Source organism: Neolamprologus multifasciatus, chromosome 3 (genome assembly GCF_963576455.1).
Source record: "Neolamprologus multifasciatus chromosome 3, fNeoMul1.2, whole genome shotgun sequence".
Classification (NCBI taxonomy): domain Eukaryota; kingdom Metazoa; phylum Chordata; class Actinopteri; order Cichliformes; family Cichlidae; genus Neolamprologus; species Neolamprologus multifasciatus.
In genome coordinates, this window is record NC_140441.1 from 32,898,585 (window position 1) to 32,925,553 (window position 26,969).

Genomic DNA, 26,969 nt, shown 5'->3' on the forward strand with positions numbered 1-26,969 from the left:
TCTGACTTACTGTGCTCTTAGATGATTTTCTCTATGTGAGTAACGTAAGTCAGTTTAATGATTTGTAATAGAAACTTTAAAGGTGAGACTGGGAAGTCAAGGAAGACATTCTTGTCAACAAATTGTATTGAACAAATTATCATCTAGCTAGTTGGACAGTGGATTTGGTCTGTTGCAATAATATCTGTCTTTTACTATAGAAATTGTACATCAGCAGTTTGCAGCTGGAGGTCCTCTGTGCCGGATAAGCTGGAGGAGGTGGCTGGGAAGAGGGAGGTCTGGGCTTCTCTGCTTAGGCTGCTTCCCCCGTGACCCGGCTCCAGATAAAGCGGAAGAAGATGGATGGAAACTAATCTCATTTACTGACAGTTGGTTGAGACATTTGTTCATTATCAGTTATCAGGTACCATCTCAAACTCGTGAGCATGAAACATTTCCTCATACCAGAACAGTTTACTACACATTGTACAGGATGTGGGAAACAGCAAGTAGATAAAAGGAGGAGAGTTAGAGAGGGGCTGTATTTGACGTACAAGTGTCTTTGTGAAGACAGACTAACAGATTGACCATGTCGCTCTCCGCAGTGCTGCTGCTGCTGCTGCATCTGACGGTCTGCAACTCGCAGAATATTGATTTCTTCCGTAGCAATTTAAATGGCTTTGTTGGCGCAATCAACTTCTATACAAAAGAGAAGTTTATAAAGGATTCTTCCTCGGTATGTATAGGTTTTTTTTTCTAAAATGTGTTTATATTTTGAAATGTAGGTTTTCTTTACTAAATTCCTATTCACTGTGACCCCACAGCTGACCATTCGCCTAATGGGGAACAATCTCAACTGCACTCCCGATTTCTCATTTGATTGCCAAAATAGCAACTGTGGGTTTGTGAGCACTTTGGTACACAAGGTCGACCAAGAAGGCAGCGGAGAGTGGTGTCAGAATGAACTTAGGTCTGTTCAGCCATCTCCCATTAATGTGGTTGGTTCACTCAGGTGAGTGTACCTCGAAAATATATAAAACAAACTTATTACTCATATTGTTATCATTCTTACACACACACACACACACACACACACACACACACATATATATATATATATATATATATATATATATATTAGTCCATGTGTTTTGCTATATACAGTGTAACACGCTGAAAACTGACTCTCCCACTATTTTCTATTGAAGGGTCCCTGGTGTTAATTGGGTGAGTGGCATCAAAAATAACATTGGATCATGGACGATTGCAGTAGCATTCGACCTGAGGAACCGCTCTGACATCAACAAAGAAAACTCCTCACCCCAGTCTACCGTGATCCCATTTGTGAGGTGAGCCAACTCACTGTTTGTGTCTCTGCTAAAAAAGCAACAGCAGTAGCAGGACAAGAGTGACTGTGGCATTACTGCAAACTTCAAATCTGATATTGTTTCCATGTAGAAGACAAAACTGCTCACAGTATAAGGGCAAAGTCTAAAAATATAGACAAAACATTATTAATGTTTAACTTGCTGCATGGTCAACTTTAACAGCCATTGCAACCACTGCCTCCGTAATAGAGTGGCAATAAACTAATTAAATGAACAAAAATAATTTACCAAAAATAGTTTCCACACTAAAGCTTTTGCATTTAAAGGTTTTAATTGTAATCCTATAACTCTTTCCTTAAAGAGTTTCTCTTGCAGTACCTCCAGGCTCCAAATAGGAATAAAACAGAAAATGAAGATGAGTTAACGTCTTTGTCACCAAATGACAAAAATCTCTTTTAAGTTTAGTTTAACAAACAGACTTCCTGTCAGAAACCTCCCAAAGAGAAAATATGCAGTTATTTTATATGTGTGGCAAGTTTAAATTTAAAAAGATATTTTATTTGTCTGTTGTTGTTCCTTATGGCAGCAAATTATAGAGTAATTTTAATGTTCCTCCATGTTTGCTGTAATATTTAAGTAGTTTAGTGATGCTTTAAATTAAATCTCACTTAATATATACAATTTAAAGTTTTATTTTGAGACAGTGAACTGAATATTGCTGTGTTTAAAATGACCTTGTGTGGTTTTTAACCAAAAATATTTCAGTTCCAGTGATCAGGCTGTGGCTGTATTTTGCAGATTTTAAGAGTGAATGCATGGAGCTGCACATTAACTTCACGCTAAAGTGAATCCTGGAAAATGAAGATTGTATTTGTAATTCTTTCTCAGAGTTCCTTCAAACTGTCGGAGAGATTTCAGCCTGTTGATGTTTGACCCTGATGGGGATCAGGTTAAATGCAGATATGGAAACTCCTCACTCTTTGAGTGTAACGGCTGTGATCCACCATCTGTCCTCAGCCTCTCATCAGTGAGCATGACTGTTAATCTAGTGTTTAATGAGACAGAAGAATAGTTGTAATAATAAAAATTTGCTCATTTGATCTCTTTTCCTTTTTTATTCCTCATGCAGTCCACTTGTACCCTGTCGTTCGGCCCCACTGCCGACAGTAATGTGGGCTCCTATGGAGTACAGCTGCTGATGGAGGACTTTCCCATGAAGAACATCACCATGACTGGAGTCAATGGCACAAAAACAACACAAACACCTAACGATGCTCTCAGCAAAGTACCGATCCAGTTTGTTCTGATAGGTACAAGTCCATATTTTAATAGATGGCGTTGAACCTGTAAAGATCTGATCTAAACTTAGAAATACTGTTCTAACTTCGAACTATGAATTCCACCCCGAAAAAAAACTCGTTGGTTTTCTGTCATCTTTCAGTGGATCCCCAGGTCTCATCCTGCACAGAGGGAGACTTTTTGCCCAAATTCTTGCCTCCAACCCCAAACAACAGAGCTCGGCTCTACACGCCTGTTGATAAGACTCTGGAAATCAGCATCAGTGCAGAGGCACAAAACTCCACGTAAGTCAAAGAAAAACACATTTGACATTCTTGACATTGTAAAGTAAGGTTAACTATGTCCCACAGAACTGTTTTCAGTTTAGACAAGAAATACATTCACACTTCAGTGGGTTCCTGTCATGTTTCTGTTCATTGATCAAATCAAGATTTTATCCATTGTGTTCTGTTTAATCTGTGCATCAGTCCTGCACTGGCACACAAAACAGGTTTAACAAGACACGTAAGAGCGTAACACAGTCAGATATATACAAGGCTGTATGAGCTATAAAGAGTAGGTTCAACACATATTTAATCCAAAGAGAAGTCAAATCTGTTTTAAGGCTATTTTGCTTTAATGCAACATGAGTAAATAAAAACTCGTGAAATTATGTTTAAGTAAAATTTGGCTTATTAACTCAAACCCTTAAAACCAAACAGAAGTGAGTCAAAGTGATGCTCATTCACAGACAAACACTTTGCTTTGTATGTAGTTGAAGAAGCTATGAGAATTAAGTTGATTCATTTTTTGTTTTTCTCTTTGTTGAAGGATCTCTGAGCTGCTGTTCAGCGGACCATATGATGCAATTCAGAATAAAACTGGACCAGGAAAGTTCACCCTGACATGGACACCGTCTAAATCACAAGACAATGACACCCTCCCCTTCTGCTTTGTTGTCCAGGCACTTTCCAAGTCAGTACCTTTTTACAAATTCATCCCTTAGAGCATGAGTGTTAGGCAGAAAGCACTTAAGCATAGACAAAAGAGCTTTTTGAATGGGTGAATGAGGCGTGCTGCATAAAGCAGAAAAGCACTAAAGAAGAATCAGTCCATTTACATTTGCAGCCATAAACTATATTGGTGAATGTTTAAATCTGACTTTTTATTTAGACTCCAGGCTCAGAAGGAGTCATGGCAAGAAAATTAAATTCCCCAAAAAACCAAAACCCCTTCCTCTGCTTCCAATGACCAACCAAAAAGTTATTGGTTTAACATAAACAAAGTTTGTTTATGTTAAACTACATCCTAGATAATAAATTGGAGTTTTGCTGTTGAAGGTATGATGTGATGCTTTTATGCTTTAGTCATATATGGTTACATTTTAACTTCGTGACATTTGGAGCGGGTGTGAAATTACAGATGATCCCAAACATGTTTTTCAGCCCTGAAAATTTCATGTGAACATCTTCTGTACTTACCAAGATATACAGGCTGTAAAATACAACAGAAATTCAAAAATAATAAATATTAGCCAACAAAAACAGATAACTCTGTGGGGGTTCACAAACAGATTTTTCATTGAATCCGTCTACACTACCGGCATTTGAAATAATAATTACTAAAATGAAAAAGGTGAACTCAAGGACAAATTTGACCTTAGTTAGACAGTTTGACCTATATGCTTTATTTTGCAGATTTTACACAAAGACCCACTTTAATGTTGACTCGAAACAATATCTTATTACGCATTACTCATTCCTTTTGTTAAAAGAGATAATGTTCCTTAATTACCTACTTATTTAGAACAGTAACATATATTATGCTGTTAGTTAAAAATATAACCAGATTACAATAACACATTAGTTTGAAATGGGTTGCGCCCAAAACTGGTGATTGACAGGTGTAGCTGTCCTAGAAATGTTTTTATTGTTTTGTTTTGTTTTATCTGAAGAGATTATAAGATTATGTGAAAAACAAGAAACTATCTAAAACAGGAAAAATAGCGTATCTGTTAGAAGGGGAAGTTGCAGTGCAGGAAATGCTTTAATCAGGCAAATCTGTGTATGAGTCTACTTACTGCCAACAAACCAAGGCTACATCCACAACTACATGGGTATTTTTCATTTTTTCCCAAAAATCCTGTGCACACGTGTACAGTTTTGAAAAAATACTTCTGTCCACAATAAAACACCAAAAACGCATTCAAAGTCTGTCAAGAACATGCCAAATCCTAATCATGTAGAAATGTTGGCCAATCAACATTTGGCCAAGTGTAGAAGCCTGGGAGGGAAAGAGAAGTTGGAAAAGCAGCTAATTATGTGCCACTGTTCAAGTGCCTTTATAATTTTGAATGTTAATAACCAAAGACAGTATTTTGGCTGGTGTAGAGTAGCAACCTAGGAAGGAAAAAAATGCATAAATTTATTCAAAACCATGGTAACGGATTTGGGTTGTGAGAGCGTCTTTGTTGAATGGAGAAGTTCACTCTGACTCCTCCATCCTTTTAAAATGGAGGGACAGTAACTGTGTGTGTATATGTAAGTGCGTAAAAACTGCACATAGTAAGATTAACAGCAACAGTATTTTGTCTATATCCAAAATTATATATATATTATTAAATATATGTAAAAATTCATCTCATATAAATAATAATGTGGCACAGAGCGTGATGCCAAAAACATTGTGAGTAAATCTCAGTTTTCCTCATCCACAGCTAAACGCAAAATGCAGTTTACATGTGAACAAAAGGCCCACATGTATAGAAAAACCTGTGTTTTCAAAAATACCTGTGTACGTGTGGAAATAGGCTAAGGGTAATCTTGAACTGTTAATCAAACACACCCATATTACTTGTACATATACTTTGTGTCATTAACAGAAAAGACGATCTTAAAATATAATATAATCTCATGGAAATAATGTAATCACTGTTCTGATTTATTTCCGTAGGGAAACCAAGTATCACTCAGACCTTCGATGTGTCAGCGTGACTGTTGGAAATAGTCCTGTTAGTAGTGCCCCAGCCAGTGCTTCAGCTTGTAAGTATCAATGCCAGGAAGTAACTGTTAACAAATATATAAAGTTGCTAAATGTTTCTAAATCTGCGTATTTGTAAATAATTTTTGACATTGTTGCAAAACTCTTTCATTAGAAATGAAAAGCTAAAACAGGATAAATCACTGTAGATTATTCAAATGTGTTAAATATTTTACATTTTATTCCCTGGTCAGAGTATTCAAAATGACACAGAAAACACAACGTCTACATGGATTGAGTCAAATGCCACTGATTTGTTCTCGAGCTCTAGCTAAGACTAAAAAAAGAAGGTAATGTACCATGCCAGCAAATTAGTTGGTGAACACAAGAGAGTTCAACAACTGGCAAACATAAATGAATTTCTCTTCATATTGATCTGTTTTCTTAGAGGCAGAAATTATTTTCTGTTAGCTAGTTATCGAACAGTCTGACGTTCAGCAGCTAACTTACTAGTTGCTCATTCTGCTGTTGACAGGCAATAATCATATTTAGCATTGCATAAATATGACATATTTGTTATGTCAATTTATGTTATGTCATAAATATGACATAAACATATTTAGAATACTCAAATTAATCCTTCACCAATTTTCACCGACACAAATCTACACCAGTTGTGTTCCTGAATATCTGATGGATGAATTTTAACAGGGAGAATGCTAACAAGGCTACACATAACTAAAATTGAGTTTATTTTAAGTCAGCTTTATAGCCGTTTACCTGCTCATGAAACGATTTGTATTGCCGGGGCAGTGCTCAGACCTTATTTTATCTTTAAAAGCCATATATAGATAGTAGTTTTTAAACTTTGTGACAGCATTTGTCAGCCAATCAGGTCGACTAAATCTTGTGTTTGTTTCTAAATGAAAAGTCTATTTGGTTGGTCAGAAGTTCTTTAATCATTTTCTACTTGTTTTAGTTGTCCTGGTCATGGGATCTTTCCTTTCAACTCTTATTCTTGCCTTACCTTCCATGTAAGTATGTGTCTGCTTATTGAGATCTGTTTAAGTCAACATTTGACATTTTGTGTATTTTTTAAACGTGTTAGGCCCATAAAATTATGATTACTATTGTTAACTTTTAAAATGAAACAAAATCAACCCCTTTGATCATCATTCTGATGTTGAGTTTTTGTCTCTTGTCTCAGATGAATATGGATAAAATCAGAGGTAAGTCTCTTCTATAATCAGATTTTCTACCAAAGCATCAATAACTGCTCTTTACCACTAAGTACTAATAGTACAACTGGTATTGCTAAAAGTAGTAGTGTTGATGTCCAGTGACTGAGCTACAGAAAACTATGAACACACACACAATGGCTATGGCAACCTCTGTAGGAGCATACAAATAATTGTATATTAAACAATTGTAAATATGCTAACGCCACACAAAGCACAACTTATTCTATGAAATATTCCAGAAATGAGTCACATCATCCAATCACTAAATAACATATCAATCTGAGGATTATCTCAAATGTAAAGAAAAAAAATTATATGAATTCACTGTTTCTAATTTCATTCTAGATTGAAGATGTACCTGACTCTGGATTGATGCAACAGTATCACCCTCTACTGTTACAACATGAATGTCATCTGACTCTGCACAAATAACTTTTTTCAAGTTTCTTTAAGTTTTATTCCAACCAATGTAATCCAAGCACTAAGTGGAGTTTTTACTCACTTGTCCTCGTTTGTTCCAGGCGATTTATTGAACTGATGTAAATTTCATTTCTGATAGTTTACCTTGATTTATTTTATCAAGTTATTAATCACATCATCTGTAGCAACACCTCCTATTAGTCCACAAACTACTACACTTTAACCAACACTTTCTAGTCAACTAAACACTACATTTATAAACCTTTCAAAAATAACGTTCCCAGGAAATACTCCTGTTTATGAGTATGAATTACAGATAGTAACTGTTACCAAACACTAAAGCTTCATAGACATGTCGCATCAAGAGCAAAAACTAAACTTGCATGCTTTAATGACCATTAAAATCTAAACAGCAAATTTTTGTATCAGTTTTACTTGATAGAAATCCTCATCATTCTCTGATGGCAGTGCTGATCTTTGAGAGGAAAAACAGAGACACAGATTTGGATTGGATGTGTGTGATGATGTTGTTATTGTCATGTTAGCATTGAATTGTAGGCGTGGCAGGGAAGATTGGAACAGATAAATGGATGTAACATCACTTTTACTCAGATCATGTGATCAGTTCCATGGATGCCAACTTCCACCCCGAACTGGTATAAATGATTTGTTAAAAGAAACAACGATTCCTATGATGACTTTCTTTTAACTGAGTATGTCTGACTGAGGCAAGTGCTTTTTTGCACTGATGAACACCAAGAAGTTGGTAAAATACAGATTTTGTGTTGGAACTTACCCCAGTTGGGTACTGGGATGTAACAGTGAATTAATCATGTGAAATATTTAAAGAGGTTAAAAGAGATCGCTACTTGCTGTAGACAAATAAGGATATCTCAAAATTTAAGAATACTAGCACATGTATTCTTTGAGTTGTAGGTAGGTGATAACATAAAAAGTGTAGTAATCATCTAAATTTGACAAACTATTAGATAGGAGTGACAAAACTATAGAGGCTCTGGTGCCTTGCTAGCAGGTTAGCCAGTGGACTAACGCTTGATGATTATTTGAAGGTCTAGTTAGATATACAGCCAAGACAAAGTTGCTTTTCCTTGATTGCACAAAGTCAGTTTAAAATGTCACCAACTTTCTAGAGCAAGCGCTTTTGCAGAGCTCAATTTTGCAGCACCACATTGTAGTATTACCAAGTTATTATGTTACAACCAGCTTAGAAAAGCTCACATGTCATACATGGCAGCAATCCAGGCTGACAAACGTGGAAGTTAGACAGTTTGTTAAAAGCACCATTACCTTTAACTCCATGATGCATTTTTATATCAGGGCGACTCTCCAAAACATTCAGAGATTCATTATGCAACAGGAATATGCATGGCAAAAGCGAGGGAGTTAGACCTAGTGTTATGGCCCGTCTAGGCGTGGCCAGACCATAACATAAGGGTGATCCATCCCTGTCCAACCCCAAGCAGCACATCACGCAAATAATACTTTTTGGCAGTGATTTATTTACAATGAGTGAATTTAGAAACAAAGGCAGGGAGCGAGTTATAACTTGGGCCAAAAAACAAACAAACAAAAGGGATCTCCGGGGTAAATCAAACTTACTTATTCAAAAGAATTAAACCAAACGACAATGACTTACCTCCCTACCTAACAAAAACAGGAGAAAACTGTATTCAAACAAAAAGGCGGTCCACCCCTACATGCTCCTACATTAAACAAACATTGCTAAACAGTGAACACAGTCTGCCGGTTGGGTTGGGCCGAGGATGAATCCCCTGGCAGTCCATGGTCAGCACGTCTCTTATTATGTGCTGCCTCCCAGTCATTAGCCAATCAGTATGATCCGTCCAATCTGGATGCACCAATCACGGAGAAGCACCTGCACACTCAGATTTACATATTAAAATTACAACAACAGTCGTAACACCTAGATTCACCTTTTTGTAACTAGACAGTATCTATAGAAATACTCACAAGAGCTGAAATTTTCAGTAGACCCACCAATCGTGTGGGAGCCCAGATATTCTCCCAATATGTATGCATCATTAACAGTATAAGAGATGCCCTTTACTTGCCACTCACATAAGCCTGACACAAGCTTACTGAAAACGTTATCCACAACAGAGCCATGCCAACTGTATTTGGTCAACAGCTGATTGGTGGTGTGGACAAACTATGGCTTGAAGTCTGAAATGATCTGACCAAACTCAAACTTCATACGGGATAATATGGGATTAATGCCAAACCGAGCAAGCTTAATTTAAGATAAAATATCATGGACTTGACATCAGATTTAAAAAATAATAATTGCAGTTCGCTGCTGTAAAGTTAGTTCAAGTTTGAATCACAGAACTGTCTGCCAGAAGAATGCTGTCTTGGTTTTGGTTTTCATTCCTGGTTGGATTATGTTTGCTAAACACTGGTCGTTAAAAAGTAATGCACATGTGCCTGCATGTTGATATTAAGATCAACATGCAGGGCTGAACATTCTCAATTCTAATTCTAACATTCTAATGGGCTGAACATTCTCAATATGAAACCCAGTGAAACCCTATCGTTACACAAAAAATCCCAGAGCGCAAAGATATCTTTACCAACATCTGTCTGTGATGCCACAACTTTTGCAAAACACCAGCTCTTGACTCGTTGGGAACTAACAATAAAATCATGTCTTTATTGTGTTTGGTTTATGAAAAAAGCTCAATTTCTAATTAATTTTAAACATGCTCTTGGGCACACAAAGTCTTGATGACTGGAATGTAAAGAATTACACATTACAGGTCCATCTACACATACAAATGCATTGCTTTTCAGTGATTATTTCAATGTTGGCGATGGGACTGGAATGACATTTACAGTCAGGGGTCAAGATATTAGCTTGACATCAAGTAACCAGTGTTGGGTAAGTTACTTTAAATGAGTAACTTAGTTACATTACTAGTTACTTCTATCAAAAGTAACTCAGTTACTTCAAGTTACTCGTTACTTTCAAAGTAACTAGTTACTAGGGAAAGTAACTTTAGTTTTACTCAGAATTCTCTTGTTAATGTGTTGCTTCCATAACTTTGCCAGTCTTCTAGCTTGTTTACTTGCCACAAGTGCACTGTGCCACCTACCAATAGAAAGGAAAAGATAATGTGCATATTTCCACGAGAGAAATCCCACGCCTGGACCGTCATTGACTGCTGCCACGATTCTAGCCTACGTCACAGCGTCATGTGCGCCTTTTACATCCAACACAAAAACTGCAGTCGTGATGCTTTCGATTGTACTCAGAACTCTGAAATTCTGCCTTCTGAATAGGAAGATGTAGGCAACACCAGACTGCAGATGAGCTGCATACAGGGCTGGACTGGGACAAAAAATTGGCCTGGGCATTTTGACTATAATGCCCACCATTATAGGAAAAATCATAAAGCCTTTGAATGAAAACAAACGCTGTTGTGACAGTGATGTACACTGTCTTGATGGTATATATGTATCAATCTATCAATCGTTTGTTGTAAGATTCAGATAATTATCTTTTAAAAGCTAGACATTTTAAATGAGAATAAGAAAGTAAATGGTAAATGGCCTGTATTTGTATAGCGCTTTTACTAGTCCCCCCTAGGGACCCCAAAGCACTTTACACACCCAGTCATCCACCCATTCACTCTCACATTCACACACTGGTGGAGGCAAGCTACAGTTGTAGCCACAGCTACCCTGGGGCAGACTGACAGAAGCGAGGCTGCCATATCGTGCCATCGCCCCTTCTGGCCAACACCAGTAGGTGGTAGGTGAAGTGTGTTGCCCAAGGACACAACGACCGAGACTGTCCGAGCCGGGGCTCGAACCAGCAACCTTCCGATTACAAGGCGAACTCCCAACTCTTGAGCCACGATCGAAAGAAAAGCATTTCCTTGTGCCCACCTCTCCCTGTTAATGCCCTACCTGGCCCCCCTGGCAAAACTTTGCTAGATCCGCACCTGCACAGTTACCAGCTGTCAGCTACTTAGAAAAGGATCCTGGTGTTATTTGTCTCTCAGAAACAGTTTACAGTTTACTAAAAGGTAAACCTGTTTCTCCATCAACTATTCAGCTCCGATGATTCAGTAAGGACATCTCCTGGTTTCATCTTCATGTTTCCCTCTCACCAGATAACCAAACCGATATCATGACCAGCAGCTTTTTTGCAGCTGCAGCTCCAGCAAACATCAGCTGATACTAGGAATTAATATTAAATAAATTCTAACAACAGCTGATCAAGGTTAAACGTGCTGCTGTTGTTTAACACGACATCCGCTGGTTTCTACTTTCTGGCGCAAAGTGGGCGATAAACAAACAAGAGAGCCCATCAACTGATCATTGATCAGTTTTCATGATTGAAATAGAAATAGGAGATGGAGGGGGGAGAATGAAAGAAGAAGAGGCAGCTGTGCAGCAAAGACACAGAATACCTCCAGCTTTGTGTCTTTTTTCATTGTAGCTGAATTACGGGACAAACTGTTCCTTTTCACCTCAATAAGAAACGCGTAATATTTTCTCTGAATACCAGACGGGACGATTGGCAACTCTAATAACTTATGAACAAAATAAAGTTCAACATCATTAACTTCATAGCACCCACCAAGCTGTATAGAAACTCCGTCATGCTAGCTAGTACGCAGTACGGAAAAAGTCAGAATAACGAAAATAAACTCCACCTAAACTTGGTTTATATCTGACCCAGATAGACTGCAGGTCATAACTTCTTACCTGAAGTTCACACTTGGACCGGCGGCCGCCTCGGGTCTCTTTTCCTTCTGCGTCCCCTTTCCCTCATCCACCTGCTGGCCTCCACCACTTGCTAACATTACTAAATCTGTGGAAACTCCGCGATAGCCACCACACGAAGTAACGAGTAACGACCCTATCTAAATCCCAGTAACGACTAACGCGTTCCTGATTTTGGCATAATAACTAGTTACCGTGCTCGTTACCACAATAATAACGTAGTTACTGTAATGCGTTACTTAATAACGCGTTAGTCCCAACACTGCAAGTAACACTGTGAGGAATCTTGGAGTCATTGTTGACCAGGATATGTCCTTCAGTGTGTACATTATACAAAGTTGTTTAACTGCTTTCTTGCTTTTTGCATGTCCTAAAATCGTACTGAAAAGTACTTGATCCAGAAAGAGAGAGCAGATTTCTTCCACACTGGCTGTTCTTCATTGGCTCCCTGTTAAATGAAGAATTTAACATTTAAAAAATTTTAAATTTAAAATCCTTCTCCTCAAATACAAGGTGTTGAATAATCAGATGCCATCTTATCTTAATAACCTTATAGCAGATCATTACATGAAGGAACCTTTTAATACAAGCGCGCTCATGCTCACAGGTGTACATACGGGGACTCACACACAAACTACACCCGTTTGGCTGCTACTTCGAAGCACAGTGTGCACTGTCGATCTTCCGTGCTGCACAATAATGTTTAATATTTAGTATTTACTGTTACATTCCCATAGATCATCGTGATGTTGTTTATTATGTTGCTCTTTTTTTTCTTCTGCTTGTTTTTTTTTTCTTTCTCAACAGGTGATCCAGGTGATCGATATATGTATTTTTTGTCTGTTTGTTTTGTTGGTTTTTGTTTTTTGCCCTTTATCCCCGTCCCTCTTCCCCGCTGTTTTTCTTTCCCTCTTTCTTTCTCCTCTTTCTTTTCCCCAGTCAGGTCTGTCCTGTATTTAGCAAGTGAAAATAAAATAAAATAAACAATAAAAGGTGAATCAAATAGACCATTATGGCAAGGGTGGGATGGTCCATTTTCCGTTGGGCATCTTTCTTCGCCTTTAGACAATAATTCTGATGGCAAAAGAGCCAAACGGGACAGGCAAAAACAATAAAAAAAAATAAAAAAAATAACCTTATAGCACCATAACACCCCATTAGAGAACTTCACTCTCAGACTGCAGGCTTACTTGTGGTTTCTAGAGTTTTTAGAAGTAGAATGTGAGTGTATAGCCTTCAGCGCACAGGCCCTTCTTCTTCTTCAGTTGCCTTTTTCTGTTACTACAGTATGTGTTTATAAAACTCTGTGCATTTAATTATCAGCTATTGATTGATTGATTGATTGATTGAATCTTTATTTTGAACATGTTGAAAAAGTACAACAACATAGAGTTTAAAGAGACAAATAAACAAAGGAAAACAAAAGGAAAACGAGCAACCACAACTACAAATAACTCATGTTCAAAAAGGAGCAGGAAGAAGCATAAGCTTATTTAATCCCACCCCTTTTCCACTATCTAGTAATCAATAGACTACAGAAATACCTCCTTGCAATTACATTATATGTCATGTGTATTTTTTTTTTATCATTCATTTTTTTATACATATATGTTTCTATCTATCCATACATACAGTGTATATATATACCCATACCAACATACCTGTGCACCCGTGCATCTCTGGCTCTCTTCCACAGTGTGTTAGCCCTGCCTTCCTCCCCTCACCTTCAACCAGTGACAGCAGGTAGCTGCCGCTCCCTGAGAGTGATTTCTGTTTTTCTTTCTTTTTAAAGCCCAAAGACCTAAAGGTTGAGGAGCTCATTTACCTTCAAATTACTTAGAAATTCGAATTCAGCCACTGACAAAACCACAAGCAGAACAAAATGATGAAAAACTTGGGGGCAGATGTGCGCTCAAGTCAGTTTACCTTTGGAAACGTCTGATCTCATTGAGTAATGAGCAATGAGTGAATCTGATCTGTGAACAAGTTTCAGTATCTTCACTCAAAAAATAAGTAAATAAAACTATACCATCTTCAAATCCTTAAATGTGACACATTTTCCCAGTATTATTATTTGGGACTGATAATAAAGCCACATTAATAATTAATTATAAAACTGTTCATGTTCATAACTACAAAAAATATAGAATTAACATCATTTATGAGGAATCAGTATCAGATAGGTAGCTCAGATGCAGCAGGAGGGGAGGGCTCAGAGAGAGACTCAGAGTGTATTGACGAAAACTGTCAGCGAGCAGCTTAAATTCACAGACTCAGTAACCATGGTTTCTGGCTCAAGTTAACATCTCTTTCTTTTATATAAAAGCAGGAATTTCTCTAAACTCTGGTTCAAGAAACTGCAATAGGGCACCTAGAGAGAGCCATGTGTGCCCTCTTTACCGGCTTTGTGTTTTAGTTTCACTTTTTACACTAAACTCACTGTGTGAGTTTGTTTAGGAAACAGTGAAGCTCTAGGTTAAAAACCTGTATACATAAAGTGTTGATGTATGTTGACAATGTGGGTACCAAGTGCGTTGAAGGGTGCTGATCAAGCATTTCATGGTGTTGCTGGTGTCACTTTGTCAAGGACAAAAGACATAAAGACCCCTTTACCGAAGTCTGGCTGTCTTATCTAAAGAAACACACACAAAATACTATTTAACATAACTGAATAAACACCTTATTGCATTAGGTATTTTCACATGCTGTATTTACCTCTCAATAAGACCCACCATATTGAGAGGTAACAATATTCTGCTAACAGTTTGGAGTGAAATAAGTAAAGTCAATTTGTAAGTAAGCATAGTGCCACATTTATGCAGGATAAATATTGAAACATACACAGTGGCTGCAAATCAGGAAATTATATCAGTATTTAAAACCTAAATTATTCTCACTGATCACAAGTCTGCACAGAAATTATCACAGAAATTCACATTAATTCACTGAACAGCCACAAAAGACATGCAGGTAATGCAGTTGTTTGAAAAATGACTGAAAAGATTAAAATACAGACATTTGACCAATCAAATCAATTGATAGGCAAAAGAAAACATTTGACAAAGATATTACGTACAAATAAAACTAATTTCTGCCACCTGTATGAGGCAATCACAGCACATTAGTATTTGTCATTGCTGACCTCAGTCCTGCAGGCTAGTTATGGAAATTCTCACTGATGTGGAATAAAATCTTGTATACTGTAAACTAAATCACATGACATGTTAAAAATACATGAGTCAGTCAGAAAGAGGCTGTCTTTGTAGTTACAAATAAATGACTTCAGTTGCTTATTTTGCTTAGCGAGGTTTTACTCAAGTGGTTTAGTGAGGTATTTTTTTTTCTATTTTCACCTCTTTTGTAATTTTTGTATTTCATCCCCTTTTAACCTCTTTGAGCTATTTTGAGCTGTAATATTTTATATATTTCATTGATTTTGATATTTTGGCTGTTGTAACAGTAATTTCTCAGCTTAGGATAAAAGTGCATCTTATCTTATCCACAGACAAACAGACTCACTATGTCGCGCTCTGTGCTGCCGCTGCTCTTCTTTGTGGTTTGCAGCACACAGGCTTTTGACTTCTTGAGTAACCAGCATCCTGGATTTTATGGCACAGCTACATACTACACAAAAGACGCTGATGTAAATGGATCTGCTATGGTATGTGTGCTTTCTTTTGTAAAATGTGCTTACTTTTTTAAATTTTCTTGTCCTTTAGTAAAAGCATACTGGCTGTTATTCCGCAGCTGACTGTTCGTTATACACTGAACAACCGCTACTGCTACAATGCTTCCTCGTATAACTGCCAAGATAACAGCTGTGGAAATGTGACAAACAAAATCAGTGAAATCAGTGGAGAGTGGTGCCAGATGGAGGAAATCTATTATGGTAGGGTTCCTGACAAAGATGTGCACCTGGTTATGTGAGTACATCTTAGGAATAACCTTCTCTTAAACTTTAATATTTCAACTAAACATGAACTTTATTAAAAGAAAAGTAAGCGATTGACTCTGATGATATAACAACACATTTTATATTAGGTTTGATTGTCCTAGTGTATAGTACATACCTAATATACACCATGGAACATAGTGAAAACTCAATCTCCAACAAATTTCTACTGAAGGCTGCATGGTGATAATTGGATGTATGCCAGTAACTTGACTTCTGGTGCTAACGAGACAAATGGAGTCATGAGCAACATTACAACTGAAGCACTGATAGACCTGAGGACCCGCTCCGACACTGGCAAAGAAAATTCATCTCCACAGACCACCATCCTGCCAGTTATGATGTAAGTTTGCTGACTGTTTGAGTCACTGTTTTACAGCTGAAAGCTTTAAACCGTTGTGTGTGTGTGTGTGTGTGTGTGTGTGTGTGTGTGTTTTAGATCTGGCCCTCTCTGTGCTTTTGTATAGTGCAATTTATCCTAAAATTTCCAACATTTCACATTTCTCTGGGCTGTACTGACATCTGCATCTGTTTTATTCCCAACACAACTAGAATATCTTGTTTTGGAGGTAGTCCACCTTCTTCTATCCACTTTGTGCAATATATCAGGAAGCAAAACAATTCCAGAGTATGATGCTACAACCTAGGAGTGTTCTTAAGTTTGAAAGCCTTACCTTTACTCCTCCACACATACTGCTTTTCATTGAAGCCAAATAGCTCAGTCTTTGCGTCATCTGACTCTAAAACTCTTCTCCAGAAGGCATTTGGTTCGTCAGTGAGGTTGTCTTGGAACTTGAAGTTGTGGATTTTAGACCAGGGGCTTCTTTCATGGTAAACACTTTGTCAATTCATGTCAGGCTTGAACCTAGGTGGTTACTGGGTCATTCCTGTACATCCTAACCACTTTCTTCTGATCTGAGGGTGACCATTTGGGTCTTCCTCCAAGTCTTTATAAAATGGTGAAATATCCAAATAACTTGCACATAAATGCTGTTGTTTGAATTGATCATATTGTGTTGTCTTTATAGCACTTGTCAAAAATAACACAGCATCCACTTATGCTTTGCAAACTACTGCTCCAAACATTTTATTAACATCATTATTAGTGATGTGTCGGTTGCGAACTAAATGGCTCGTTTGTTTTTTTTTCTCTCACCCCCTCTCTCACACTTTTTTCCCTTGTGCTTTGCGCTGGGCAGAGGGGGGAGGGGCCGTAGTTACACTCTCAGTAGCACAGGAACAGAGCGGGAGGGAGAGAGAGAGAAAGAGAGCCAGGGACAACAACGTCACATTAGAAAGGTATAGTAATCATCCACAACTATTTTCAGTTGCAGATGATAAAGGATTCAGAAAGCTTATTCATGTAGGTCCATATGACAGAGAATATGCATCTTCTTTTTGTTTTCATATTTTAATTTATATTTAATTGTGTTGTGGTTTGCAGTGTTTTGTGTTGTTTCACTTTAAATTTGTTTAAAAGGAAAAAGCTGAAAATTTAAATAGTTAAAAGTTGAACTGTGAATAGTTGGTTTTTGTATTATATGATTTATTTATTACATTTTATGTGGAGTAAATAAATAAAAGTATATTTACGGTGGCCCCTAGAGACAAAGAACGTACAAACTCCAAAACACAACAGAAGTGCTCCAGGATGCTAGGGGCAGTGTTGAGCTTTTGTTACCTAGTGGCTACACAAGCCAGCAAGTACCAACGACCGGATTTGGTGTGTGGTAGTAACAGGTAAATGAACTTTTTTTTTTAAATTATTTGAATATATATGACTGCTTGTGTATAAATGCACAAACCATACACATATGCTTTCAATTGTGTAATTTAAGTGATCTAGGTAGCTCTGTCTTGAAGTTCAGTTAACGCTAGAAATGTTTTTTGGAGTTTGTACGTGCTTTGTCTCTAGGGGCCACCGTATATATTTATATATAAACATATATAAATAAGACCACTTTTTTTTTTACATTAGTAATTCCTTGTGCATAATTTTATATTATTGTTAATAATAAATTAATTAAAGCAACAAAACAACCTGAAGAGCCGATTCGGAGCCGAAAGAGCCGGCTCTTTCTAGTGAGTCAAACCGAAAGAGCCGGTTCTCTAAAAAGAGCCGGAAATCCCATCACTAATCATTGTGCAACATCACAGACCAGTCTTCTTTTATGTGCTCCCCCCGAGGCATTCATGAGCTTTCTTAAATACAGTGCCCCCTGCTGGTAAACCCTATCATTACATCAACATCTACATATCAACACAGATATTGGAATCTGTATTTTTTCGAAATGCTTCCACGTAACCTTCCCAATGTACAATTTTTCTTCTTAGAGCTTCTCTGAGTGCTTTGTACTTTTCCAGTGTTTCGAGCATTGGTCAATCCAATGACTGCTGACTAACAAACCTTTTTGACACCAAAGAGAAACTACTAACTTCATGTTTAGTGGCCATGAATAAGCTCAGTAAAAACTTACTGCTCTTCAATAAAGTTGCTAACCAAAAACTGTTCCAATTGAGCTGCTTAATTAAGTGGATATTTATAATTCACAGAGTTCCTTCAAACTGTCAGATGAATTTCACCTTGTTGATGTTTGATCCTGATGGAGACAAGGTTAAATGCAGATTTGGAAACACATCAGAGTGTCAGCCGTGCAATTTGTCATCTTTCCTCACCATTTTACCAGTAAGTATGGCTTTCATTTAGAGGATAGTTGGCCCCAAACTAATTTATTAGGCTACTTTGACCACATGTCCTTTTTCTGTCCTCTTGCAGTCATCTTGTACTCTGTCATTCAGCCCCACCAGCAGCACTACTGAAGGCGTGTATGTAGTACAGCTGATGATGGAGGACTTTCCCATAAAGAACATCACACTGACTCAAACTAATGGGACAGAGACAGAAATAACGACCGATGATGCTATCAGCAAAGTGCCAGTCCAATTTATTTTGAGAGGTATATGTCTATATTATAATGTTTTCATATTTTATAAACATTTAAATATTTGGCAACATCAGTGATATGCACTGAATTTAAAATATTGTATATATTTGGGCTGATCTTCACAGGGAGTGAAAACATTGTCTGTCCAAGGTTGCATCACTAGCTTAAACTGTGTCACTTATTAACTTAAGACCGACACTGACAAAAAGAATTCAAGCCTCTACAGTTTCATTAAAAACACAAAGCTGTGAGTTGACTGTAAGGGGATGGTTTACATCATACATATTAAATTATGATAATAACAACTCTTGCTGTAATGAATTGCTTGCACCTTTAATTTGTGTAACTCAATGAGCGATTGCAAGCATAAATCATAGGATACTGTTTGTATCATGAAATTTGCAGAAAATATGTGGATGCCACTGGGTTTAATTAGCTAAAGTCACCATGCTGCACAAGCCTCCTCAAATCACTGACTTCCTGTCTAGTGATGACATCATTTCCTATTACAGACTACACTGATTTAAAGGGGCCAAGTAAAGTCATTTTAAAATGACTTTAGGGGAGAAGTCCAGACTCACCCCAGTCACCTACCCATACCCGGACCATCACAAGATGCTGCTTTCAATAGGAAGATTAAAGGCTGTACTCCCCTAAAGTAGAGCCCAGCCCCCCTTTGAAGAAAACTAATTTCTAACCGCTTATATCTGCAATCTAGCTGAGGGTAGTAAAATAGATTCACTGGTAAACTGACAGCTTCACATTCATGCTCAGCTCTCTTCACCACAACACATTGGTGTACCCAAAACCTGTGAGTCTATATGCTCCACTAGGTCCTCACTCATGAGCAAGACCTCTTATACTCCACCACCTGGGTAGTAACGCATCCCTGACCTGAAGTGGGCAGTTTATTTCAGTATAAAAATGTCAGTATGACTTACAAATTTGTTTTATGTATTGTTTCAGTGACTACTGCTGTGACATCCTGTGAAGAAGGAGCGTTTTTGCCCAAGTTCCTGCCTCCAACACCAGCCAACGGTGCTCAGCTCTACAACAATGCCCGTCAGACTCTGGAAATTAACATCACTGCAGAGGCAACAAACTCTACGTAAGTGAAAGGGAAAGGTTAATAAGATCTTCAGGGCTGAACTTGTTAGAGATATATCTCTACAAATCATCTGTGGAAGTTGGTAAGGATTTTCCAGGTGATTAGTTGAGCAATCTGATTTCACAAGGCAGCGAAGAATGTGACAAAGGAATGATATTATTTGTCTCTATTACATCTAATATTGAATTCATAATACATCTTTGTAAAGAGGTGTTTTGCTTTTCTGTTTGCTGAAGGATCTCTGAGCTGCTGTTCACCGGTCCATCTAATGTAACTGTGAATAAAACGGGACCAGGGCAGTTCAGTCTGGGATGGATGCCGTCTGAAAGAGAATATGGTGGAAGCCATCCATTCTGCTTTGTTATACAGGCAGACTCCAAGTAAGTAACTTGATTTATACAGTACTGTGCAAAAGTCCTGACTAGCTCTTATTTCATATTTTGCTTGTAAGGAGGTTTCGAGTAGAAGGGCTTTCTTATTTTTTAAGTGAGTGTTCTCCAGGTTTTCTGGAGGTCTTTTAAAGTTTTCTTAACACATTGGCTGGTTTTTCACAAATTTTCAGTTTAGCCCTTGTACCTGACCATTTCCAGAGAAATGACCTATGAATTATCAAAGCATTATGGGTGCACCCCAACTCAAGGAAGTAGTAAGTATCTAGCTGTACTCCCCTATAGCGAGTTTTCAATTGTATCTTTAGGCTCTTTGCTATACTAGCATCCTGTTTCAAAAACACATAATTGTTTTCTATTTCTTCAATTGATTCCATAAAAAATGATAAAGATAACATAGTTTGACAGAAATAAAATAGTATTTTTGCACCAACAAGACGATTCTCAGATAGCTATGAGACTCAAACTTTGAATGTCTAAGCTTGATGTGTGGTGCACCCTTAATTATTTTTTAAAGTAGTGACAGGCTTAAAAATCTATTGAAAGAACATGAATATTATTTGAAAATCATGTTTTGCATCTAGCCATTCAGTTGAGCTTTCTACTCAAAACACAGACAAAAGGGCTGATGTATACAAAACTGCAAAAGAACTGCACTAAAAAGCAGTTATTAATCCAAATTTGATGGAGGTGGTCAGGAGAGATGTACAACAGTGGTACCTATGGCTATTTGCAAAAATACTGACATCTCTATTATGGTTTGGCACCACATGTGTAGTGAAAAGTGAAGGAGTTAAGAATACAGAAAAGTATCAGCAGATTTTGCTCAACAACACAAAGCCATTTGAAAAGTGTCTGGTTAACAACAAATTCATTTTTGAGTACAACAATAATCCCAAACACATTGCAGTAAAAAACGCACCAAGGAAAACTGTCAGTCATCAATTTGCGCCCCAGAGCCCAGGCCTTGACATTACAGAAGCAGTGTGGGATCACCTTGACAGAGAATGGATCAGAAGGTAGCCGACATTCAAAAAAGAGCTTTGACTGTCCTTCAAGAAGCCTGGAGAACCATTCCTTGAGACTGCTTAAAGAAAGTATAAGAAAGCTTGGCTGTGTTGAAGTGTAAACTTTTTTAAGAGTGAACTTCTTGCAGATTTTATAAAATGACCTGTTTTGATGTTGGTCTTTATATGAAATCTACACTGTCTAGAAGTGTTTGCTTGTTTACTTGATAATTTTTAACATGTATTTTCACATTTGAAATTTTGCACGAATCTCACTTTTTTCCCAGTAAACTTTTTCATCTTTTGAGGTTACAGTTGGAGCCAGAAGATGACATGAAGTCCTGGAAATGTCTATAATACTTAAAAAAATTATTAGACCAGCTATCATAAAAACAAACAAAAGAAAAACCATAAATATTTTAGAAACCTGCCAAAAACATCTATAAACAATTATTATATTAGTATTTATTAGGCAAATAAAGTGCATGTTTTGGGCCACACTTAAATTCAGACAACCCCCTATGTTGAGCAAAAAACCAAGGGTCCAGGTGCACCCTGCCTAGGGCAGGATTACCAGGGTCCTACCCTGGAGCCACGTTTGGGGAAGAGACTCCGGGGTGAGTATCTGGTGGCTAGGCCTTAGCCCATGAGACCTAGGTGAGCTCAGTCTGAAGAAGCTACAGGCAAAAGATGGATGGACAGACTTCTCTCATTCTGCTGTTGGCCAATGCAAGCAAATGACTATAACTTGGCATCTTAATAAGAAAGAAATAGAAAATTATATGACAGCTGTGCCATAAAGATTACATTAGGTGGTGATTTAATGAATCTATTAAGCACTGTATGACTAAAATTCTTTGAGCTCTGCTAAACTGTACAGCACCATATTTTTTAAATCTGATAAACCATTAATTATTTACAAGCTTAAGAATGAAAGTAAATACTTTGGGAACCAAAAGAATTGAAAAAAAAAATACAATTTGTAACACAAATAATGATGTATCTACATTAATTTATAGCCACAGTGGAACCAAGTACTACTCAGAGCTTCGATGCGTTGTGAGCATTGGAAACAGTGAGCAAAGCCGTTACCCTTTTCTCCCAAGTCTTACATTTTCCTACTGATGTACCCAATTCATGTATTTAATTTAACATCTCTACTTAACTTGATTCACAGAGTCAGAAATAAATATAACAACGACCACTGCAGCAACTCTTACCAGTGAAGCAACTACTACAACTGCAGCAACTCTTACCAGTGAAGCAACTACTACAACTGGAGCAATTCAAACAAGTGTAGAAGCTCCTACAACTGGAGCAACTACTACAACTGGAGCAATTCAAACAAGTGTAGAAGTTCCTACAACTGGAGCAACTAATACCAATATAGCAACTACTACAACTGGAGCAATTCAAACAAGTGTAGAAGCTCCTACAACTGGAGCAATTCAAACAAGTGGAGAAACTACTACAACAGGAACAATTCAAACAAGTGGAGAAACTCCTACAACTGGAGCAATTCAAACAAGTGGAGAAGCTCCTACAACTGGAGCAACTAATACCAATAAAGAAACTACTACAACAGGAACAATTCAAACAAGTGGAGAAACTACTACAACAGGAACAATTCAAACAAGTGGAGAAACTACTACAACTGGAGCAATTCAAACAAGTGGAGAAGCTCCTACAACTGGAGCAATTCAAACAAGTGGAGAAGCTCCTACAACTGGAGCAACTAATACCAATAAAGAAACTACTACAACAGGAACAATTCAAACAAGTGGAGAAACTACTACAACTGGAGCAATTCAAACAAGTGGAGAAGCTCCTACAACTGGAGCAATTCAAACAAGTGGAGAAGCTCCTACAACTGGAGCAACTAATACCAATAAAGCAACTACTACAACTGGAGCAATTCAAACATGTGGAGAAACTCCTACAACTGGAGCAACTCATACCAATAAAGAAACTACTACAACAGGAACAATTCAAACAAGTGGAGAAACTACTACAACAGGAACAATTCAAACAAGTGGAGAAACTACTACAACTGGAGCAATTCAAACAAGTGGAGAAGTTCCTACAACTGGAGCAACTAATACCAATAAAGCAACTACTACAACTGGAGCAATTCAAACAAGTGGAGAAACTACTACAACTGGAGCAATTCAAACATGTGGAGAAGCTCCTACAACTGGAGCAACTCATACCAATAAAGAAACTACTACAACAGGAACAATTCAAACAAGTGGAGAAACTACTACAACAGGAATAATTCAAACAAGTGGAGAAACTACTACAACTGGAGCAATTCAAACAAGTGGAGAAGTTCCTACAACTGGAGCAACTAATACCAATAAAGCAACTACTACAACTGGAGCAATTCAAACAAGTGGAGAAACTACTACAACAGGAACAATTCAAACAAGTGGAGAAACTACTACAACTGGAGCAATTCAAACAAGTGGAGAAACTACTACAACAGGAACAATTCAAACAAGTGGAGAAACTACTACAACAGGAACAATTCAAACAAGTGGAGAAACTACTACAACTGGAACAATTCAAACAAATGGAGAAACTACAACAACAGGAACAATTCAAACAAGTGGAGAAACTACTACAACTGGAGCAATTCAAACAAGTGGAGAAACTACTACAACAGGAACAATTCAAACAAGTGGAGAAACTACTACAACTGGAGCAATTCAAACAAGTGTAGAAGCTCCTACAACTGGAGCAACTAATACCAATAAAGTAACTACTACAACTGGAGCAATTCAAACAAGTGTAGAAGCTCCTACAACTGGAGCAATTCAAACAAGTGGAGGAACTACTACAACTGGAGCAACTCACACCAATAAAGCAACTACTACAACTGGAGCAACTCTTCCCAGTATAGCAACTACTGCAAATGCAGCAACTCACACCAGTAAAGCAACCACTACAACTGGAGCAACTCTTCCCAGTATAGCAACTACTGCAAATGCAGCAACTCCCACCAGTAAAGCAACTTCAACTCTTTCATTTACCCCTCCAGCTAGTACACCAGTTTTGAAGTGTCATGCAAGCCATTGTTGATAAACATTTTTAATCAAGATTAGCACTTTTAACTTTCAATGTTTTTTGTTTTCTATTTCTTTCAGTTATTCTGATCATGGGACCTTTACTTTCAACTCTTATCCTTAATAAGTAAGTATCTATGCGTCTATGTGTATATACATTAACAGTCAACTCTTCTTGCTATCATTATAATTTTGAGTCTTTGTTTCTGTCTCAGGTGAATGTGGACACATTGCTACCTGAGGTTGGTATATTCTTATAAAGCCACAGAACAGTATCACATAATTTCTTTTTACAACTCAGGGAAAGTTTGCATTAGTAGTCATGATCAATGACAGTAACACCTGAAGCTCACTGTTCCTTTTTATCCATGTGCTGACAGGACCAGAAGATACCACACCAAACCTCAAAAACAGCCAGTGCAGATGAGTGTGGCACCACCTAATTTTAAAACACGAACATCTACCTGCAGGAAACTCTTGAATTCTATCTGTTTATTAAGTTTATTTACTCATTCATTTTTGTTCTTCTTTAATATTGAATGAAATCGAATGAAGTCTATTATTGTTAATCATCTATTTCACATTTTAATTTTTTATGTAATGGTTGTTAAATGGCTGTCCTCTTTCTTTCATGTTATACCTTCTCTAATCAGTTGTTGCTATTAGAAATACAGTGGCTAAAATAAGTAATGAATAACAACACTACAGATGACAACAGAGCTGCTATTGACATGAAATTCTCACCAGATATTGGTAACATTCTGTCCAATCCACACATGCAAAGAAATGAAACCACAGAAACCACAAAATAAATAAATTAATTAATTAATTAATTAATTAATTAAAAAAAAAAAAAATGAAACCACAGTTGTCCATGAGAAATAACACAGGGAAAAAAATGTTGAACACGTGAAAAATGGGCTGTACAAAAGGGTATGGAAAGTCATAAAAACAGCTAAAATACATCATCGTCTTTTATTTATATAGCACTTTAAAAATACACCTGGTAGACCAAAGTGCTGTTCAATACAAACATAAATATTCAGTGTGTGAATGTGTGTGTGAATGGGTGAATGACTGAATGTAGTGTAAAGCACTTTGGGGTCCTTAGGGACTGAGTAAAGCGCTATACAAATGCAGGCCATTTACCATTTACCATAAATATAGTAATAAAATAGCAAAAACCAGGCATAGTAATAAAATTAATAAAAATGTTAGTTACCCACAGAGTTAAAAGCCAGGGAATAGAAATAGGTTTTTAATGTGGACTTAAAAACTAGCACGGATGTAGCTTGTCTAAATTGAAGAGCAAGATTATTCCAAAGCATCGGAGCCTTAACAGAGAACGCTCGGTCTCCTTTAAGTTTCAGCCATGACTTAGGGACTAAAAGCCACAGCTGCTCAGCTGACTGAAGTGAACGAATGGGGACATGGGGCTTCAACAAATCAGACAAATAAACAGGTGCCAGACCATTTAGAGATTTAAAAAACAATAAAATGACTTTAAAATGGATCCAAAATTCAATTGGAAGCCAATGTAGAGAGGCAAAAACAGGAGTGATGTGGTCGAATATCTTTCTGCCAGTTAAAAATAGGGATGGGTACTGGTATAATGGCACCGGTTCTGACATAAACGGTAGTAACCAGACCAAAAAGCAGCGCATATTACGGTGCTTTTTTCCCCTGAGATGTCATACACTTTGGATTCCAGCCAATCATTTTACCATTGCAAGCGTAGTAGGTGGGCCCAGGTGCGTACGTTCTTTTAGAGCAGAGCTACAGATTAAAAATGCCCAAGGCGAAGCGGTCAAAGTCTGGCTGTACTTCACAGCAAAAGATGCAAACTCAGCAGCCTGCAACAAGTGCTTTAAGCTGATACTGTGCAAAGGAGGTAACACCTCGAATCTGATGAAACACCTGGCGACGCATAGCGGTTTTTTAAAAGCCGAGAAATGCACCGTATTTGATAGCTTGCTGCAAGACCTCACACCGAGCACATCTACTGCGGGTGTGGTGCCTGTTATCAGACCCGGAGTTAGCAACATCCCCCAAAAACCCGAAGAGGAGAGTCCTGGCCCCTAGCCCTGCCAGTGTAGCAGAAATGATGACAGCCGATGATGGCAGCAGCAGCCGTTCTTCTCTGGGTGAGTAGCTTAATGTTGTTTGTGTGTAATTTACATTGAGTAGGCTAACCACGTTATTACATTAATGCATGTAAGGTGAACTAGCAAACACCGTCGTAGTTACATGCGGCTGTCTTCTTGTTTGATGGCAGATACTCCCTTCACCCTGGCCAAAAAAGCTAAAATGACCAAAGAAAAAGTGGGAAACAGCTAAACATGAGAGGTTTTTGGACAAAGTTAGTGTTTTTTCCCCCCATTGATTAAGCACTGCTTCCAGCCAAGAGTGATGCCATAAATCCCCCATATCTGCAGAAAATGCTAACATGAGAGGTTTTTGGACAAAGTTTGTGTTCTTCATTCTTTAAGCACCGGTTCGAGCACC

At 37.7% G+C, this 26,969-nt stretch overlaps 2 protein-coding genes across 9 annotated transcripts in view; both read left to right on the forward strand.

The window, feature by feature from the left end:
• The first annotated feature begins 516 nt into the window (after positions 1-516).
• Positions 517-7,908, forward strand: LOC146522633 (uncharacterized). 2 transcript variants are annotated; one of them, XM_085153541.1, is made up of 11 exons: positions 517-715; positions 804-991; positions 1,188-1,328; positions 2,196-2,334; positions 2,437-2,617; positions 2,749-2,890; positions 3,417-3,560; positions 5,538-5,626; positions 6,544-6,598; positions 6,772-6,793; positions 7,151-7,908. In XM_085153541.1, exons 1-10 carry the CDS (start codon positions 569-571, stop codon positions 6,773-6,775), a joined length of 1,230 nt encoding a protein of 409 aa, XP_085009667.1. In that variant the 5' UTR covers positions 517-568; the 3' UTR covers positions 6,776-6,793; positions 7,151-7,908. The 2 variants fall into 2 exon arrangements, with proteins under 2 accessions (XP_085009667.1, XP_085009668.1); XM_085153542.1 differs by lacking the exons at positions 6,772-6,793; positions 7,151-7,908 and having other exon boundaries at positions 6,544-6,602.
• Positions 7,909-15,249: 7,341 nt separating this feature from the next.
• The window catches only part of LOC146522634 (uncharacterized), a 518,363-nt gene continuing 506,643 nt past the window's right edge, over positions 15,250-26,969 (forward strand). Inside the window, exons 1-13 of one of the 7 annotated variants that reach the window (XM_085153494.1) lie at positions 15,250-15,329; positions 15,504-15,659; positions 15,746-15,921; positions 16,126-16,293; positions 18,504-18,636; positions 18,727-18,907; positions 19,862-20,003; positions 20,240-20,383; positions 22,419-22,474; positions 22,577-24,403; positions 24,546-24,591; positions 24,680-24,706; positions 24,845-26,824. In XM_085153494.1, the coding sequence (XP_085009620.1) occupies positions 15,519-15,659; positions 15,746-15,921; positions 16,126-16,293; positions 18,504-18,636; positions 18,727-18,907; positions 19,862-20,003; positions 20,240-20,383; positions 22,419-22,474; positions 22,577-24,403; positions 24,546-24,591; positions 24,680-24,683 (3,018 nt within the window). In that variant the 5' untranslated portion in view covers positions 15,250-15,329; positions 15,504-15,518 and the 3' untranslated portion in view covers positions 24,684-24,706; positions 24,845-26,824. Of the gene's footprint in view, positions 15,330-15,503; positions 15,660-15,745; positions 15,922-16,125; positions 16,294-17,149; positions 17,250-18,503; positions 18,637-18,726; positions 18,908-19,861; positions 20,004-20,239; positions 20,384-22,418; positions 22,475-22,576; positions 24,514-24,545; positions 24,592-24,679; positions 24,707-24,844; positions 26,825-26,969 lie in introns of those variants that run through there. The other 6 variants (XM_085153496.1, XM_085153495.1, XM_085153492.1 and 3 more) reach the window with 6 other exon arrangements.

Bases quoted from the DNA above. Each gene is read 5' to 3' on its own strand.
- LOC146522633 (XM_085153541.1), top strand. From the start codon at position 569: ATGTCGCTCTCCGCAGTGCTGCTGCTGCTGCTGCATCTGACGGTCTGC. The intron at 992-1,187 runs GTGAGTGTACCT...TTTCTATTGAAG, and splicing joins AATGTGGTTGGTTCACTCAG to GGTCCCTGGTGTTAATTGGG. The intron at 3,561-5,537 runs GTCAGTACCTTT...TTATTTCCGTAG, and splicing joins GTTGTCCAGGCACTTTCCAA to GGAAACCAAGTATCACTCAG.